The sequence below is a fragment of the Penicillium pulvis genome (assembly GCF_028828015.1).
Source record: "Penicillium pulvis strain IBT 33274 chromosome Unknown contig_10_segment0_segment0, whole genome shotgun sequence".
NCBI classification, from domain to species: Eukaryota; Fungi; Ascomycota; class Eurotiomycetes; order Eurotiales; family Aspergillaceae; genus Penicillium; species Penicillium pulvis.
Window position 1 is genome coordinate 284,994 of NW_026643071.1, and position 17,737 is coordinate 302,730.

General features: G+C 47.3%; 9 protein-coding genes across 9 annotated transcripts; 4 read left to right on the forward strand and 5 right to left on the reverse strand.

The window, feature by feature from the left end:
• Positions 1–393: 393 nt before the first annotated feature.
• On the forward strand, positions 394–2,124 carry N7503_000136 (uncharacterized protein; the record flags this gene model as incomplete). The annotated part of the gene is made up of 2 exons (XM_057059697.1): positions 394–632; positions 684–2,124. The coding sequence occupies 2 exons, from the start codon at positions 394–396 to the stop codon at positions 2,122–2,124; spliced, it is 1,680 nt and encodes a 559-aa protein (XP_056926620.1).
• A 223-nt stretch (positions 2,125–2,347) lies between these two features.
• On the reverse strand, positions 2,348–3,181 carry N7503_000137 (alpha/beta fold hydrolase; the record flags this gene model as incomplete). The annotated part of the gene is made up of 1 exon (XM_057059698.1): positions 2,348–3,181. One exon carries the CDS (start codon positions 3,179–3,181, stop codon positions 2,348–2,350), a length of 834 nt encoding a protein of 277 aa, XP_056926621.1.
• A 316-nt stretch (positions 3,182–3,497) lies between these two features.
• Positions 3,498–5,761, reverse strand: N7503_000138 (Zn(II)2Cys6 transcription factor; the record flags this gene model as incomplete). The annotated part of the gene is made up of 5 exons (XM_057059699.1): positions 3,498–3,902; positions 3,959–5,168; positions 5,229–5,354; positions 5,411–5,635; positions 5,685–5,761. 5 exons carry the CDS (start codon positions 5,759–5,761, stop codon positions 3,498–3,500), a joined length of 2,043 nt encoding a protein of 680 aa, XP_056926622.1.
• A 456-nt stretch (positions 5,762–6,217) lies between these two features.
• Positions 6,218–7,252, forward strand: N7503_000139 (uncharacterized protein; the record flags this gene model as incomplete). The annotated part of the gene is made up of 3 exons (XM_057059700.1): positions 6,218–6,377; positions 6,450–6,815; positions 6,876–7,252. The coding sequence occupies 3 exons, from the start codon at positions 6,218–6,220 to the stop codon at positions 7,250–7,252; spliced, it is 903 nt and encodes a 300-aa protein (XP_056926623.1).
• A 741-nt stretch (positions 7,253–7,993) lies between these two features.
• N7503_000140 (uncharacterized protein) lies at positions 7,994–9,401 on the reverse strand (the record flags this gene model as incomplete). Its single annotated transcript, XM_057059701.1, has 2 exons — positions 7,994–8,601; positions 8,687–9,401. The coding sequence occupies 2 exons, from the start codon at positions 9,399–9,401 to the stop codon at positions 7,994–7,996; spliced, it is 1,323 nt and encodes a 440-aa protein (XP_056926624.1).
• A 1,154-nt stretch (positions 9,402–10,555) lies between these two features.
• On the forward strand, positions 10,556–11,330 carry N7503_000141 (GNAT family N-acetyltransferase; the record flags this gene model as incomplete). Its single annotated transcript, XM_057059702.1, has 2 exons — positions 10,556–11,009; positions 11,074–11,330. The coding sequence occupies 2 exons, from the start codon at positions 10,556–10,558 to the stop codon at positions 11,328–11,330; spliced, it is 711 nt and encodes a 236-aa protein (XP_056926625.1).
• Positions 11,331–11,848: 518 nt separating this feature from the next.
• Positions 11,849–13,420, reverse strand: N7503_000142 (aldehyde dehydrogenase family protein; the record flags this gene model as incomplete). The annotated part of the gene is made up of 4 exons (XM_057059703.1): positions 11,849–11,962; positions 12,017–12,434; positions 12,490–12,962; positions 13,019–13,420. The coding sequence occupies 4 exons, from the start codon at positions 13,418–13,420 to the stop codon at positions 11,849–11,851; spliced, it is 1,407 nt and encodes a 468-aa protein (XP_056926626.1).
• Positions 13,421–14,537: 1,117 nt separating this feature from the next.
• Positions 14,538–15,732, forward strand: N7503_000143 (uncharacterized protein; the record flags this gene model as incomplete). Its single annotated transcript, XM_057059704.1, has 6 exons — positions 14,538–14,722; positions 14,774–14,813; positions 14,899–15,023; positions 15,097–15,292; positions 15,344–15,650; positions 15,704–15,732. The coding sequence occupies 6 exons, from the start codon at positions 14,538–14,540 to the stop codon at positions 15,730–15,732; spliced, it is 882 nt and encodes a 293-aa protein (XP_056926627.1).
• Positions 15,733–16,560: 828 nt separating this feature from the next.
• N7503_000144 (Zn(II)2Cys6 transcription factor domain-containing protein) lies at positions 16,561–17,592 on the reverse strand (the record flags this gene model as incomplete). Its single annotated transcript, XM_057059705.1, has 3 exons — positions 16,561–17,275; positions 17,333–17,430; positions 17,479–17,592. The coding sequence occupies 3 exons, from the start codon at positions 17,590–17,592 to the stop codon at positions 16,561–16,563; spliced, it is 927 nt and encodes a 308-aa protein (XP_056926628.1).
• Between the last annotated feature and the right edge of the window lie 145 nt (positions 17,593–17,737).

Here is a 17,737-nt window from a genome sequence, read left to right on the forward strand (position 1 = left end):
TTCAATCAGGTCCAATCAAACCCTACTTCAACCAACGCATCAAAGAAACCCAACAACACTACAGTGGGGCAACAGCGGTATGATGTATCCAGTGGAAAGCGACAAATGAAGGTCACAAAGGAAATAACGGGGCTATCGCAAAACATAAAACAGGGAAGAACCCAATTACTTGCAATGTCTCTGTGATTCTCGTGTTGGTAGAATGCAAGTACAGGGTAAGTACAGGTGTCACTAGATTGAAGTACTTCGTGGTAAAGTACATAGAAACTAAAACAAAACAAACTGTGGATTCAGGCATCTACGCTGACATAAGCAAGGGATCTCCCACCTGTTCTGTTCGTACATTTAAGCTTGGACTGTCAACGTGGGAAAAGAAATATGGAATACAGACGCATGTCTCATGGTGTGATCCAGGCCATGCAAGAGGTCTTGTCGGAGCTAACCTGGGCAAAATGTCTGGCGGTGTTGATCTTTTCATGCATCCTGACTCGTGTGATCACTGGTCTGCGTAGCCAACGGAGATCTGACCCGACAGAGGCGCGAACACCACGACTAGCTCCCTACTGGTTCCCCCGGTTCGGACATGGGCCATTCTTTCTATGGAATCATGTTGCTCTCCTTGAATCATTACGGTAGGTCGCCACCTCCTCCATCACAATTTACCGCTGCTAATCTAAATACAGCGACTCGATGGCCGAGCCCGTGTTTGGGGTCTATTTGCAAGGGGAGGTCCACAAGACTGTGGTGTCACCAGCAATGATCAAAACAGTCTTGTCGGGAGAGTCATCTGATATGACAGTACTTGATCAAGCAATGCGAAATGTCTTTGGCGACCGAACCATGGTGCGCAGCTTACGTTCAAACCGCAACGAGGAAATCAGTCATGTCTCGTCAATTATCAGCCAAGACTCATTTATCTCTGATACCTCAGCGGCAATCACCCGGTTGCTACAGCGCAACGCTTCGAACCTGGTGACCTTCTCTCGAAGCCCCGTGGATCAAGCTCCCTGGGAGCGCGACAGCTCCACGTCGGTATTTGAACAGGACCAGTCAATTTGCGAGGCGAATCTGTTCGCACTAGTGAGAGAGTTTGTGGGCCACAACATCACTACGTTATTGCTAGGCGAGGCCTTCATGGAATCATTCCCCAGTGTTCTCCAGCTTTTTTGGTCATTAGATGCCAATTTCGTGTCGATGTTTGCGGGATTTAAACGATGGACACCTACACCTGGTATTTCTGCAGGACACGCTGCAAGATATCGTCTCACGCATATCATGTCGGTCTTTTACCGTGCATTTAGTGCCTGGGATGATGGCATTGACCCAGGCATCGAGCTCCGCGATCTTGATGATGTGTCGGAACTGTTCAAGCAGCAAATGCGAAACTCCAAAAAACTGGGCTTGTCGCCAAAAGCCAGTGCGGCGGGGAACATGTCGCTTCACTGGGATCTGATGGAATACATCGTCAAAATGACATTCTGGAATCTGATCCACATCTTTGCCGACGAAGAGCTGCTGAAGGAAATCCGAAAGGAAATGGCCCCGGCTGTAGACTCCTCACGCCCCAATCGGCGAGAGACTGGATTCCCATTCGATGAGCCCCCAAAGCTTGATCTCGACATTGAAAAAATGCTACAGACATGCCACCTACTGAAAGCTTGCCACTACGAAACCATTCGTCTTCACTCTGCGGGAATATCGCTCCGGGAGTTAGATTCGGACTTGACTCTTACGGAGTCGGCAGGAGAAGCCATAGAGCCTCGTTCATACAAGATTCGAAAGGGCGAGAAGGTGCTTATGCCTCATGGAGTCTACCAGAACGATCAAACGCGATTCTCAAACCCAGATCAGTATGACCCGCTTCGGTATCTCGTTACGGACCGTACATCTGGTAACAAGGTGGCCAATCCGGAGATCCTCGGGCCTTTTGCAGATGGTCTGTATACGACGAAGAATAACGCTTTCACCGAACGGGCTATCCTGGCATTCACGGCATCGATCGTGTCTATGTGGGTTATTTCCTCGCCAGATGGAAAAGACCTCGTTGTACCCCCTCACAAGACGGCCTGGGGTGCTTTCCTGCCTGCGAAAGATGTTAAGGTGCATGTCAAAGCGAGGGTGTAGAGCATTGTTTCGGAGTTGATGGTATTTCAGTTGTTACTAAGGTAGTTTTATTATCTATACCCTTGAATGCTTAGACCAATTTAAACCAAAAGAATACTCATAGAATTAGAGGTAATATTTCAGACAGCGGTCACCTCTTATTGACTATGCCACGCATGCGGCTGACCCGTGATCTGCACCAGAGTTGTAGACAGAGATTATTGATAGGTACCAATGATAGCTCTTATTTTCCTGTACGACCTCGCCATTCCTCAACCCGGCTTATCCAATCACGAACAAGAGCTGCAAAAACACTGGTTTCATCGATAGGAAGACCATGCGTACCACGATCTAGTACAACATACGTTGATCGAGGATAGAGCTCCAACAAGCGAAGGCTGTCTCGATAGCCCACGCTCTCATCTTGCCGACCACATACAATAAGTGTAGGTGCAAAGAATTTAGCACTTTCATCGTCCAACGAGAAAGGTAAGTGGTATCGACCTGGATCTGCTCGGATAGGATCTAACACCTTATTGTCCGCTGCTTTCATTGCTGGACCGTAAACCTCCTCGTATTTTGCCTTCAAATTTGCAACGTAAGCAGGCGTTTGAATAAGGACGTTCCCAAGAAGTGTCCTGTCTTCGGCTGACATGGTTGACATGAGTTCTTCGTCCGCAACCAAAGGTTTGAGAGCATCGAGATCGCGCATGCTGTCCTTTGGCTCGATAAGCGGCACGCGCAACAACAGACCATCGACTTGCTCTATATATGTTTGAGCTATCGCGCGTGCAAGGTAGCCGCCACATGACGAGCCGACAAGTAAGAATCTTGACTTTCCAAATCGATAATCAATGAATTGCATCAGGCGAAGGTACATATCGTTTAGATCTTCGACATCATTCGCAGGTGTTGCGCCCATGCCGGGAAGGTCAACGTAAATCCGGCGAAATCCCAGTGTTTTACTGAAAATTGGCTCAAAGTCTAGCTCTTCGACTCTTCCATTCATTTCCCAACCATGAATGATCAAAACGGGAAGTCCTTCACCAATCTCATGGGCAGACAGAATGGGTTTCATCTTGCCACTGGTGATATCTGATGCTGACAAAGTGCTATAAAGTGCAGCAAAGCAACAGAAGGAGAAGAGAAGTTTTAAATGAAGAAGAGAAGAAGAGAAGAAGAAGAGAAATGCCTCCGACTCGAAGTAAGCAGTAGATAGACAGTCAACATATGGTTTGCTTAGTTTGCATGGTTTGTTTTAGAAGATCTAGACTTTCCTAGCGCATCATGTGATTGAGTATCTCGATATTCCAAGGCGATAACAGGCGCCAAAGTGCAATAATCACCATGACCCACCATAGGTGCTGGGTTTTGGAGATAAAGAGAGTTTTCAATCAAAGATGCTCTGACATGAAGTCCCCAAAAATCATCCAGTCTGGTATATCAGGCACGCCGGATCCAAATCCGGTACCTCGTTGTTCAAAGGGCCACTCTGGCGTAGCTGCCTCAACTAAATCTGGCCTGATTCCAACAGTAACCGATTCTTGCAGACTCGGCGCCTTCAAATCTTGAGTTTCTGCTCGGAGATCTGCTGTAGACGGTGATCTCCTGATGCTCTCTTCAGGGTTAAACGAAGTCAGGTCAAGGATACTCCACATGAGAGCCTCATCCTGAGCCGACATCCTCGGAAGATTAGACGGCGTTGCCATGCTAGACAGTGCGCCTGAAAACCCATCCTGATTATAGAACAACGAGCCATAATTTTGACGTCGCGAGGACAATTCATTCAATCGGCCAGCCTGTCCATAGATAAGCGTATTAGAGCAATTCGTTCTATACAAGTTGCAAGACTTACCAAGACCTTCATATTCCCCCACTGAGAAGACAGTTCAGTGATAAATCCAACCAGAACCCGATATTCATTATTAACCAAGAGAGCGATTTTTGGGTTCTTGTTACCCGTATGCTCAAGTTGAATGGTAGCTGCAATAGCAGCGAGATATCCGAAGAATGGATCACAAAGACGCAAACCGACTTCACTCATTTCATTGATAAACCGTGCTATCCACCGTGAATGAAGCAACGAGGTTTCGAACGATTTCTGGAGAAATGCGGCCGATAAGTTGCCTTTCATATGACGGAGCTTGACCATGGTCACGAAAGGATGGTGTAGTAGACACTGTATTGAGTGGAAGAGGAATTGGACACATAGCCAGGTCGATAAATATGGATGAGAATCGGGTTGTTCACGCGCGCGTCGTTTGAAGTCGACATTCAAATATCGATGAATATCTGCGAACTGTGTCTCGAATTGCATCCATTCTGACTCAAGAATTGAGAGTGCTGATCCGCTTTGCCAGGGTGGTAGGGTGCTTGGCACCTGAGGCTCGAAGACCCATTCTGTCACTTTACCCCATAGTGAGTAGAGTCGCAAAAGAGAAGCTAAGATATCCTGATCGCCCTTCTGTTCATGATTCGAAGATTTGTCATGTAGAGATGCACGAGGGGCATTGTTATCGGTTGATGACAGAGGGAAAGAAAGCGTGAAGTGATTGTCCGAGAGACAGATGGAGTAATTTCGGGACGCGTTGTAGGTGCGATCGAGAATGAAGAATGCCCAAGTGATACGTCGCCAGGCCTCTGCTTCAGAATCTCCTAGTGAGGAAAGTTTCCTACCCTGATTGAGCCCATGTGACTGGATAATCCGCACACCAATACCGACAGATAGACACCCTCTGTGAGCATTGCCATCAGCAAAGTCAAGTTGAGCAACGAGGAATGTGCCTTGCAGGAAGGAAAGATCCGTCTTGCCATCTCGGTACTTTATCGACAGCATCTGCCACGCTCGCTCCGCGCATAGATTTCCCGCTGACCCATCAAGTAGACCTGGCGAGTTGGCCGAAAGACGTCGCGTTAGAGCTACCAATGGAAATAAGACTTCTTGTGGGAGGGCAATTTTGTTTTCCAGAAGCCACTGCCTGTCGAATACGCAATAGGGCTGATCATGAAAGTCGTTCAGATACACCTGCACCTCAGACTCAATGAGAGGTATTGATAATGGAGAGCTTTATTGTGTCAGTTGAATGAAGTAATGCTAAGGTTGGTGTGGATTAGAAAATGCTTACTTCGACGCAAAGTCCCGGTGGACCTGTTCTGGGGTCGGGGCTAAATCACCCTGAGCATTGTATTCATGGGTCGGCAGGTTCCCATCCAACCCTTCAACCTGGGAGCTCCTCTCGGGTAGTCGCTCTCTAGCAATGAAGAGTCAGTCACATATTGCTGAAACAACTCAGTGCCCGTAACACACTTAATGAGAGATGATATCTCTTCAAGCCGTTGCTCTATGCTTTGAAGACGTGCACCGGAAGCCTTGGGTTGATCTGAGCCTTCAGAGCTATACCCATCACCATGATTGGCGGATCTTTGATTTTGACTGCGAGTAGCCATCTGTGTCCCGTAGGAGCAACGCTGTCCCAATCGCTGACATGTTGAGCATGCAGGCTTCTCACCGGGGCAACGAGCCTTTTTGCGACTAGAAATCAATTAGACTCAATATCCTAATCAGCTTCAAACAAACTTACCGGCATGGTCCACACGCCTGCCGTGTACGTTTGAGAGAAACTTTATGAATGGCGTAATTGTCATTAGGCGTGCTCATTCTAGAGCAATTTTAGCAAGCTATTTTCTCGCACAATGAAAACTTGTTGGTCAAAAGGTGACTACGGCAGGGTGATAGGTCAGCTTTGATTGACAGCTGGACGTGAAATACGAGAATAGAAGTACATGCCAAAGAGAAATGTGAAGTCAAAGACGTGCGGTGGGTCTCACCGCGTGCGGGGTGCCTCTCATTCGCCGAGAATTTGCCGTCCGCACTAGAACTCAAAGTCATTGGTCACTCGCTTTGTATGGTCATCTTCATAAAAGCATATCTTTGATGTACTACTTCGCAGCTTTTGGGTTTTCCTTTGTGTTGAATTAATCTCCATAATCCATCTACTGGAAATTCGAGTCTTTGTTACATGCAAGATCAAGCCCAGTACTTAAGCCCCTATATGCTTGGTTTAACGTCCCATCACACTATTCTATTTTATCGAAAGGTTTCCAAGACCCCAACATGAGCCCGCATAGCGTGTCCTCCTCCCATTCAAGCTCTTGGGATTCTCCAACAGTCGACTACGCCACACCTGAATTTGAAGAGTTCGCAGACAGTATCAACTTTCATGAGCTCTGTGCCGTAGCCTCAAGCTCTCGAGATGGGATGTTATGTCAGCTGGGTCTGCGACACTTAGATTGTATAGCGTCCACCTTCAATATGCGTTAATAACATGCTAACTTATCTACTATAGGTGAGTACGTCAAATACGAAATCAAGTTCTCGGACGGAATTGTCTGGATAGCGCGCTTTCCATTGGCATATCAGTGTTACCTATCGGAAGAGATGAGTGCCTCGTACGCCGCTACTTTGAAATTCTTGAAGAAGAAGACTACTCTTCCTGTACCCGAGGTATATGGATCTTTCGCCCGGTCGGATGAACCAAATAAGGTCAACGCAACATATGTCCTCACGCAGCGACTAGAGGGCCGCATATTGCCATCTTTGGACTATGAAGATTATGATGATCTGGAACATTATACCAACCGGCACAGTACGAAAGAGTTTGCTCAAGCTCGAAAGATACATGGACAGTGGACAGATATCATGCTCCAACTGAGTGAGTTCTGATTTCCTTAAACGATTGACTTCGATAAACGAAAGTCATTAACCTGAATAGCATGTTTGCCATTCGACAAGATAGGATCTCTTCAAGAAGGCCCGGATGGTGAATTCTATGTTGGACCGGTCCTCCACCCCGCGTATGCGCGTTTTAAAGAGAAGACGTCTATCTACCATGGTTTTGAGCCTCATTTGAGAGGCCCATATTCTTCCACCACCGATTACTATGGCGCCGCAGCCAAACTTGGCAGGGCCTTTTCACTCGTAGACCCCTGTTATGAAGATTCTGAAATGGACTCAGACTTCAAGTATGAGGTTGTGGGAGAGTATGAGCTTTTCACAGAGTTCCAAGAAAAGATCATCAATGAAGAATACGCCAATGGACCTTTCTATCTGATGTGGGATTTCGAGCTTGGTGAGACTCTAGTAAGATAATAGATCCCCACGTCTATTCTGAATACTATGCTAACTGCCTAATTGATCGATGATGACTTCAACATCATCGGCATCAATGAATTCTCAGGCCTGGTTGTCGACCTACCTTCGTTTTGTCAAATGCCCGAATTCCAACGATCAAATAGCTACTGTGGATACGTTGATGACTATAAGGATTTCGCCAAGATCTTCATGAACCGTCATTCTCAATATCCTGAATCTGCCTTGCACACACGTAGAATACGCCGGGAAATGATGGCATCAGCCGAGACTGTTCTGGACTTCGAAATGGGTCTTTTCAGTATATTTGCTGGTCCCAATCTACCCAAATTGTTTGAAGAATTGTGGAAGCGACCATATGACAGGAAGGTAGAACTTCAGCGACTTGCTGATACCTGTCCCTGGTTCAAAGTGCTACACGAAAAATGGAAACCACGCTCTACGTTTTCAAAATTGGTCAGTTGGGTTTTGGGCTTATGGCGCAGTTTCTAGGGAGCATTTGCAGTTGTCTACGATGATTGTTTTTTTTTTTTTTGCGTGCTCTCAATATTCATTATTTAGATCGTGTCGTTAAATGTACACAGTTCACAATCTTCAAATTTTGATTCATGGCGCCTTGTAATTGGGCCATATTATGTATCTGTGTCCCTGTTGTTGATTATGTACGGGTGCACTACATTTCACGTAGCTAATATTCACATATATGCAATATATGCAGGGTATATGATGCTAGACCATCAATCATTCATGCTCCTTCACATATTCATGCTCCGCACGCAACGAGTCCGCATTATTGGTCTCGAAGCCAAAATTCCAAAGTTTCTCCACATCCGACAACTCGCTTTTATATTTATGTCTCAGAGGTACGTTCGGATCTCCGCTCGCCCCCTTAGAGCTTCTTCGACCAACATGTTGCATGATGATCGGGGTAACTGCCCATCTGAGCTCGTCGTGTTCATTGGCGAATTCCTCGGTGATCATATCGACATATCCAATATGCCTTGATCGGTATAAATCCACAAGATCGGGAATGCGCGAGTGTGGGAAGACAAAGGCTTGCGAACAGCAACCGAAGCGGGGCATTTGGTGGACGCCTTCTGGGAGAGGGAGAGTTGTGACGCGGCCAGCGGCGAAGAAAAGGCCGATGAGTAGCGGGGTACAGATTGCGGAGAGGAGAAGGATTGTTGGGTTGGAGAGGTGGGATTGGGTGCGTGGTTTGTACTGTCGAATACCGAGACAGATGCAGGCAACTAAGGAGACAGCGAGGGCGGAGTAAATAAGATATATGAGCCAATCTTCGGAATTCCAGCCAAGGAATTCTTCGGTATAGAAAAGACGGAGATAAAGCCCTGGTGAAGAGGAGATTGTTAGCTTCAAATCCACATGAATTGATCTTGAGTCAAATGAATGACTATTCAAATATGCCAATCTCACATTTTGACGCGCCAATTTCCGCAGTCTGCTTTTCTACGGAGTCCAAAGCATTGCGAGTACGATGATGCCATCCATCCAATGCAACAACATCATCTTCCAACATAACAGCATAAGGGGTGTTGGCTGCCTCGCATGCTTGCAGTAGGTAAGTGTAGTCAAACAGGGCCTTTTCGCGCCCCGAGACCTTTGCCGCATCTGTCTCCAAAGAATGAATATGCTCGATATCGACAGTTTCAGGGTCATACAGCAGAACCTGATCTGCGACTTGATGAAGCCAAGGTTCCGAATATGCAGGGTGTTCAGTCGGATCGGTATGCGCGATGAATAGAATGAGGTGGATATCAGCACGTTCCGCCTCGCTCAGCCCTTCGAGAACTGTTCCAACAGTGCTCTTGAAATACCGGACTCCATGTCGTGCGATCGACGCAATGCCGACGCAAAGGCCAGGCTCTGGTCCCGCCTTTGGCAATATAGACGCATTGGTCACAGACTCGATATAGAGATCCGCTTCTTCAAGCCTTACATCGGTGTAGGAAGTATCATATGCAGTCCACGGGTTGAAGAATACCGATCCGGGATCGCGGTACGACTGTCCGCGCACGTAAAATGTAAGGAGCAGGTAGAATGCAAGAAAGAAGAGAAACACACGCAGAACATGAGAGCCTGTGCCGCTCTCTAACCTCAGTATGGGAAGCCGTCTCTTGAGGAGGAGCATGGCGAGGCGAGAGGGGGGACGACAAGCCTTGAAAAATCCCACAGCCTCGGGAGGCATATGGAGCGCCCCATGCCAAGGGAAACGTGGACTCCCAGCATGCGGCCAAGAAAATCTCCTGGACCCTCAAATCTCGTAAAGTTATGTTCTCCACAAGGGGCCATGGCGGCCAAGCCGAACCATGGTAATAGGTCAGTTCCCTGTAGATCACTACCAATTTGGTGACAATATGAAGAAAGTTTCTACCTTGTACTACAGCTTTACAACAATGTACCGTTTTCTGTAGTGATCGCGAGGATCTATTTCATCGGACTCGAAAAAAAAATAACAGTAGCTGATGGGGCATGGCCATGGCTAGCGCGTCAGGTCTTACGCGTACAGTTAGGGGCTCCAGTCTTTGTTCACCGCGCAGAAACCCCGACTAAAGCCACGTTAATTCGGCTCTGGAGCCGTTCTTCATTTGTTTTTCTGGAAAGAATACGATACTCCGGGGGACGTCCCTAAATAGGTGGAAAGTCACGTCCATGTCATGGGAACCATGGATGAGAAATGGATATGCCCCACTTCCGCTTTGTGCGGGTCGCGGCAGCCCTTCCCGAAAAGTGTGATTGAATGGATTTACTACACATCACCTTGAAACGTCGATCTAGTCTATAGTCGTTATAATAAATATACAACTCTTGCAGATATAGTCACACATGCTATGGTAAGCTACAAGCTTTAAAGTTATCGTTTTACCCTAACGCATTCTCCTTATAGCATATCGCAACCGGGTGCCTGTCCGGAGTCCGACATCCGGAGAGAATACTGATTGGCTACTAAGCTTTTTATGCTAGGCACTCTATATCTTAAATCGAGATATCCAACGCCATCTTTATTGTTATTTGGCTGCCTAGTTCTTGACTCCCGTTGCTCACTTTCGAATCTCTCATCGGCTGCACTTCTCAGTGGCTGGCTTGACCTTGTACTTAGTTTCTAGATACGTGTTATCACTTACTCCTGTTTCTTTCTAGCCAGTTCCGCCTTAGTATTGTGATTCTTTTCTTCTACATACCATCGGCCCTATATCTTAGGAAGTTTCCGTTCTCCCAGACCTAGCCGTCAACTGCCCCTTATCCTCCGATCAGACATTTCGTGAATCATATTCTTCTTGCACCATGACATTACCTGAAAAACCAGGGTTCATAGTGAGCCATGTGCCTGCGACAGAGGAAGGAGCTCGCACGATCTGGGATATCGAAAGTGCTGCAAATAATGACAGGAATAGGAAGAACGAAAGCTCAATCGGATCCCTGCTCTGGCCTCCCCACCTGCAGACCAAGGTTGAGGCACCAACAAGAGCATCAGATGGACAGGATGACGAGATCCGCCGCATGATTCCGATGCTGGAGGAATCCAAGAATACCTACCTACTCATAACGGAACAAGCGACCAACAAGCCTGTGGCATTTACTTGGTGGGCGCACAGCAAGGGCCAGACAAAGGCCCAATGGGAAGAGGGATATGCCAACCGATATCGTCCGCCAACTATGAATGGTGCGCTGATGGATGCTACTGGAGGCGTACGTTATATGAAACGAGCAAATCTGCTTGGGGAGAAGAAATTCTTCCGTAAGTCGCGCATCATGGCTGCTTTGTTAGGCAGGCCTCATGGCTGATCATCTGAGCTTCGTAGAACTCAAAGAACTGTTTGTTCTTCCTGAATATCAGCGACAGGGACTTGGAGGTCTGTTGGTGGCGTATGGTGTTCATAGAGCAGACGAACTCTGCCTACCTGCCTATACTGAGGCAACGCCAGAGGGGCTCGGGCTCTATCTCAAGCATGGATTCAAAGAAGTTGACCGAGTGACAGTTGACTTAGAGAAATGGGGTGGCCCAAAAGGGGATTTCAATTCCTTTGCGCTTATGTACCGCGAGGCCAAATCGGCTTAATGATGGCATTTTGGCAGCTTTGAGGAAACGGACAATGCTTGAGGGGTGTGGATGATACATAACAGGCCAGAGATTTTCAGCAAGGATGCATTCATAAAGCCTCATCAAAGCATGGAACATATATTTATCTGGGCCTTCAGTTATCCTCCATCCGTGGATGTCGTTTTAATGATTCTAAAGAAAAGGAAAAGGACACAAGGTTGTGGTTGGTGGGACTGAAGAGCGCGGTCCCGGACCGCCGCAAGTAACCAGATAAGAGATAAGCGATAAGCCTGAAGATAAGGATATTTCATGCCAATGCGCAGGTGCAAGAAGCAATCAACTCTACTCTAATTTCTGGTGTTTGCACCCTGGAAATATGCAATTTTCCAGGTACCTAGAAGGCTAGTATGCTCTAATTTGATGGCTCTGCGACACTTGAAACAAATAAGTCTATAAAATGTCATTCAATTGTGGAAATATATATCCGGTATCATAGTCGAAGTCGCGGGTCATGAAAATGGGGGAAAATCTATGTTCTAAGCGGAAACACCCTTGATGTGGTAGCTCTTGAGTTTAGTGAATCCATCATATGCCCGAGGTCCAAGAGTGCAGCCAAGTCCGGACATCTTCCAACCGGTCCACGCGAGATCCTGTCAAGACGGTTAGTTGATGCTACAGGAAAGGGCGAATGAACAAAAACTTACCGGAGCCGGGTAGTCACAGCGGTTAACGAACACTGTGCCAGCTTCAATGCGATCAATCAGCTCCTCACCAGCAGCAATATCCTTCGTCCACACGCTGGCAGTCAATCCGTAATCGCTGTCATTCATCAATTGGACGGCCTCGTCGTCACTTGAAACCTTCATGATTGGCATCACAGGTCCAAATGTCTCCTCCTTCATGGTAACCATAGAGTGGTTCACATTGGTGAGGACAACAGGAGCCAGCCAGTTGCCCTTGTCGGCAGTCTTGGCCAGAGAGAAGGTAGCGTTCTCTGGAGTCGCGTTGACGGCCCCCTTAGACAAGGCATCGTCAACGTGAGACTGGATCTTCTCCTTGGCCACAGCGGAAATGACAGGACCAGTGGTTGTGGTAGTATCTTGGGGATCACCGAGTTTGTATCTAAGAATTATTAGAATCTCAAAAAAAAAAAGGTGGGGGAAGGACAAGAACGCACGACTTAAGCTCTTCCTGCACGGCAAGCACAAAGGCATCATAGATCTTCTCGTGAACATAGACACGCTCGACCGAGCAGCAACTCTGTCCCGAGTTGAAGACAGCACCATCAACAAGGTTCTCTGCCACATCCTTCACATCTGCATCCGGGCGCACGTATGCGGGGTCGTTTCCACCAAGCTCCAGGTGGACAGGCTTAATCTGGCGTGCAGTGGCTTCGCGAAGTCTCAAACCACCAGCAGTAGATCCGGTGAAAGAGACGGACTGAATCTCAGGAAGCTGAGCGACCTGGTCGAGGACATCCAAGCTACCAATATGAATGACCTGGAGAACGTTTTGCGGCAAACCGGCCTCGGTGAAGATCTCAAGAAGACGGTTGCCGAACAGAGGCACCTGGGGCGATGGGCGCAGGATAACCGAGTTGCCGGCCAGAAGGGCAGGCACCAAAGCGTTGACAGTAGTGAGGTATGGGTACTAGGGACAAATCAGCGGTCTAGAAAACCTCCTTGTTGTAAACCGGAAGTTCTTACGTTCCAAGCACCAGCAATAAGAACTGGGCCCACAGGTACATGCTTGACCATGCGCTTGAAGTTCGCCTCTGGCTTGCCCGGGAGATCAGCCAGGCTTTGTTCCGCAATATCGATCATGTGTTCCGAGCGAAGGATGGCAGTCTTGATTTCGCCGGCGCAGTACCGAATGGGTCGGCCCATTTGTGTGGTGACTTCCTTGGCCAGAACATCGATCTTGGAGGAAATAATCTCTAGCGCACGAGCGACAATCTTCTTTCTCTCATTGAGGGTAGTGGTGCGGTATGATTCAAAGGCTTGCTTCGAGGCGGTGGCGATCTTGGCTGCTTCGGCGAAGGAGGTGCCCGGGTGGTCGAAAACGACCTCGTGGGTGGCAGGGTTGATTGTGCGGACTTGATTGGTCATTTTGAATAGGTGAATATATCGCGGCAGGGGAAGAACAGGGTAAAGAGAGTTGTTGGAGTTGAGTGGCAAGAGGGGCAGCTCGGGTTTTATAACGTGGAGCTTGCTTATCGCGGTCCTCCCCCGCGGTCCCGCCTTAATCAACGCGTTGACCATCCCCAGTCCATAGGTCTACAAAACATTATTCAAACATACATAGTATAACATATCAAATTACTAAAATTGAGCTTTGGATTTTTTCTCCACGCCTGACTTCTCAGCAACTCAAATGTGAAGTCTCTCCAGCCCTTGGGCGGTATGTAAGAAATGAAGTGACGCAATTTGTAAGGAGAAAGTGCTACATAAATATAGTACATGTAGTCGGAAATAGAACAACCTTCTAAGAGACTCACCAACATAATTGAGTGAGCTGGCCATACCTATCAGCCAATCGGACGTCCATGTTTTCGTGAGCATCTATCTCTGTGTCACTGAGGCCAACTTAGATTGGTAAATCGAGGTGTTACTGACCTTGGAAGAGAACAGCAACCGCAATGACATATCAAAACTGCTGAACAGGATGATCAAACTCAATGTCTTCTATAGATTTGCTTTTGCTTTCTGGAAGGCTTCCTTCATTTTTCCTTATCTACTAGCACACGGCGGTTATTTGGATTTGGTGAGCGCGCTTAGCCCCACTGCGCGGTCCGGGGACTTAGAATAAGCACCATTCAGCACCAGAGCACGAGACAGATATTTGACCCAAAGACAAGTCGCCTATGATATTCAGGCTATCTCAGTGAGCCCGAGGCTATGTAAAGAGTAGTAAAAAGGCCAGATCTGGAACTCAGCGCGTTACTCCCGGTGGCAGGGCTGGATCAACTGGCCGACCATGCAGACAATTAGTGGGTTATCCAGGCCATGAAGCAGGCTCATTAGGTCAAAAAATGCAGAGGGCAATGTGTCTTCCTCAATTATACACTTGAATTCTCACTAAATTTTGACGTTGTCAAGCTTTTTGTCGCCGTGACCTCGAGTCCCAACGCGCGAACGATTTGCTGAGTCAGCCGACCTGGTTTCCCGATCGCTTCACGTCAAATGTTGGCTTCTCCGATCGACACTCAAATATCAGCGTTCCATCATGCTATTCACGCGGGCAGCTGCGCGAAGCTTTATTGGCGCTCGGGCATTCTCCACAGCTCGTGTGTACCGAGCGGAGCTGTCTTACCAGGTCTACGGACCGGAAAAGGAGGAAGCCATTCGCGACCCCATTTTGTTCCTGCATGGACTTTTCGGTTCTAAGCAGAACAACCGAAGTATTAGCAAGTATGTGACATCGCGGCCGGTAATAATTATGGGATCTGACACAAATTGCAGAGCTCTGGCGAAGGACTTGAAATGCCAGATCTTCACATTGGTACGCTTGTCGCATAATCTTCTAATTGCCACTAAGAGAAGAGGGAGATACCACAAATGTTATCTATACTTACATACGCCTGCAGGATCTTCGTAATCATGGTGATTCTTTCCATGCCCCGGAGCACAACTATAGTGCTATGGCCGAGGATGTGCAGGAGTTCATAGAGCAGCAGAAGCTCAAGAAATGCGTCCTGATTGGCCATTCAATGTAAGTCCCTTACGCGTGGCTCATATAGAGCTTTGACTCAATCTGTGATCTAATCCGTACTAATAATTTACAGGGGTGCTAAAGCCGCAATGACAGTGGCTCTTCAGTCCCCGGAGAGCGTTTCCGCCTTAATCCCGGTCGATAATGCCCCGCTGAACGCAACACTGAAGAGTGATTTCCCAAAGTATGTGCGAGGAATGCAGCACGTAGAGCGGGAGAAAGTAAAAAAGCAATCAGACGCGAACAAAATCCTCGAGGATTACGAAGAGGTATGGAATTTACTGATGTATACTTCCCGATCGTGACTAACTTCAAAGTAGTCCCTTCCAATCCGCCAATTTCTTTTGACAAATCTTGTCCGCTCTGATGACGAGCATAAGACTCTGAAGTTCCGTGTGCCTCTCTCAGTGATTGGGAACTCTCTTGACAACATGGCCGATTTCCCCTTCAGCGAGTCGGATGGGGTCCAGTATGATGGACCTACCCTCTTCGTTCGGGGTACTAAGTCCAAGTATGTCACTGATGCAACCATTCCTGCAATCAAGAAATTCTTCCCCAAAGCCCAGATTGCGGACGTCGAGGCGGGACATTGGCTTATCTCCGAGAAGCCTGAAGACTTCCGGCAAGGTAATTTTTCGAACGCCAGTTTCATACATTCGATCACTAACAATATGATACAGCGGTGGTCAAATTTCTGGGATCGTCATAATTTAAATCCCGAAGAAGGATACTGTACAGTACTTCAGCGATAGACCTGTCAAGTTTATTTTAGCCATCTCTAGACTCGGAAGAACGGAAATATGATTTTTATCCATATCTTGTTTTTCTCATTAGCACTTCATACATCTCAGCGGAATTTTAAATTCCTATCAACTAAAGGAGGAAGAGTAAATTGCGGATCCCGGATCACATTCTTTCCGGGATCCGGTGTTCTAGAAGGGTGGCTCCGAACGGGGTGGAAAACCTTGTCAGTTACATTTCCGGGGCTTGCAAATCCATTAGTCCGCTTGAATCATGTTAATGAAGGCAAAATTGAACATAAGCAAATTTTACGCGCACAATCCACAAGTCTGGTGGGCCCTGAGCCAATCTTGACGGGTGAGTGGATCTACAGCAACAAAATACCCCCGTTCGATCAATTCTTTTAGCAATAATATACCATTAGCGGTTCCTCCTTGCAAAGTTTTTCAAGAGTGCCAAGGGTCGTGCTTAATACCTTATACGCCCCTTGAAACGGTGACGCAATTCCCTGCTTACGGCGGGTCTTTCGCAATGTAGCCTCTATAGGCGATCAATCCAATTAGGGAGGGTTTCCAAGCTCAAAGTTCGTTAGTCATCAATCTCCCTAGTGTAGTCAGGATTTAGTGACAATATAGGGGACTCCAATTCTGGCGAGGTCTCTAGAGCTATCTAGCTTATGACATAACGGACTGATAATAATATATTGTACAAAAGAAATAGGAGAACATAGATACATAGTAAAATTAAGAATGGAGAAGGGGCATGAAACTGCATTCAGCATGGGGCGGGGGGTTCATTAAGCAGCATACTCAAATGGCAAGGGCTGGGAGTCGTAAAATGGCGTCAAATAACCCTCAGTCGATAACTGACCCTTGCTAGATGGATCGAAGAATATTTCCCAGTCATCAATGCCATTACCTATGCTCGTGAACATATCAAAATTCATGTCCACGGGATCACTTTCAGTGGGATACTCGAGTATCGGGCTGCTCGTCTGGACATCATTATATAACAATCCGGCGTGACTCGCAATGTCTGGCGTATATTCATCCAGATTGATATTAGTATGCAACTGGGATGGATTGTTGAGACTATTGGCATGGGGAACATCCTGTGTCGATAGCGAAGATGGGGTGTTTTCAGCTTCAAAAATTTGGTTTTGGTCAACCGTTGGTGATGGGACATTGCTGGGAGCAATTGACGGAGCCGAAACTGAGGTGACGCTGTGAGAGCCACTGCAAGGATTTGGCTGCTGCATTTGTCGGGCATTTTGATCTTGTAGCTTTTGTTGGTGCCTGGAGGTTTGTGCACTCTCCGTAATTGCTGTGCTTTCAACATGAGGTTGGTCCAAGGATCCCAGCCGAGACAGGATATCGTGTACCAGAGGCTGGCCATCGGCTTCACAGCTTAATGGTTCTCCAGGCCAGCCATCCCCGGCCTGCACGTGCCGATATAACTCTCTGAGGCCATGAATCAGCCAGCCTTGCTGCTCTTCTAAGAATGTCGTGTATCTGGAAAGTCAATGAGTAATTTGTTCTATTCATGCTTGATAAGATAGGTTGCTTTACCCCTTAGGATACACCTTTTCTCGCTGTCTCTTCCGATCACCAAACATGCAAGTAGCATTTTCAGCTCGGCATTTCTGACAAGGAGTGCTTCCATCACACTGAATGCGGTTAGATCAAGTCCTTTCGTACGTTACACCGTTACATACCTTCGTCTTCTTTCTTCTACAGCGATCACAAGCCTTCTGTACCCTCGAACGAGCGCCGTCCGTGGAATAGGGCGAATCTCTCGACACTGCTGGTTTCGTGGTCTGGCGTGGCATAATTATATGAGCAGTGCATACAGATTATGTGTTTGTATGAACAAAAAGTTGAAGTTCTTTACCGAAGTGAGAACTAGCCTTATTTGTTAGGCCCCACCAAAAGTTGAGCTGATACTTGCGATCGCAGAAAGGGTTTGAGCATGCA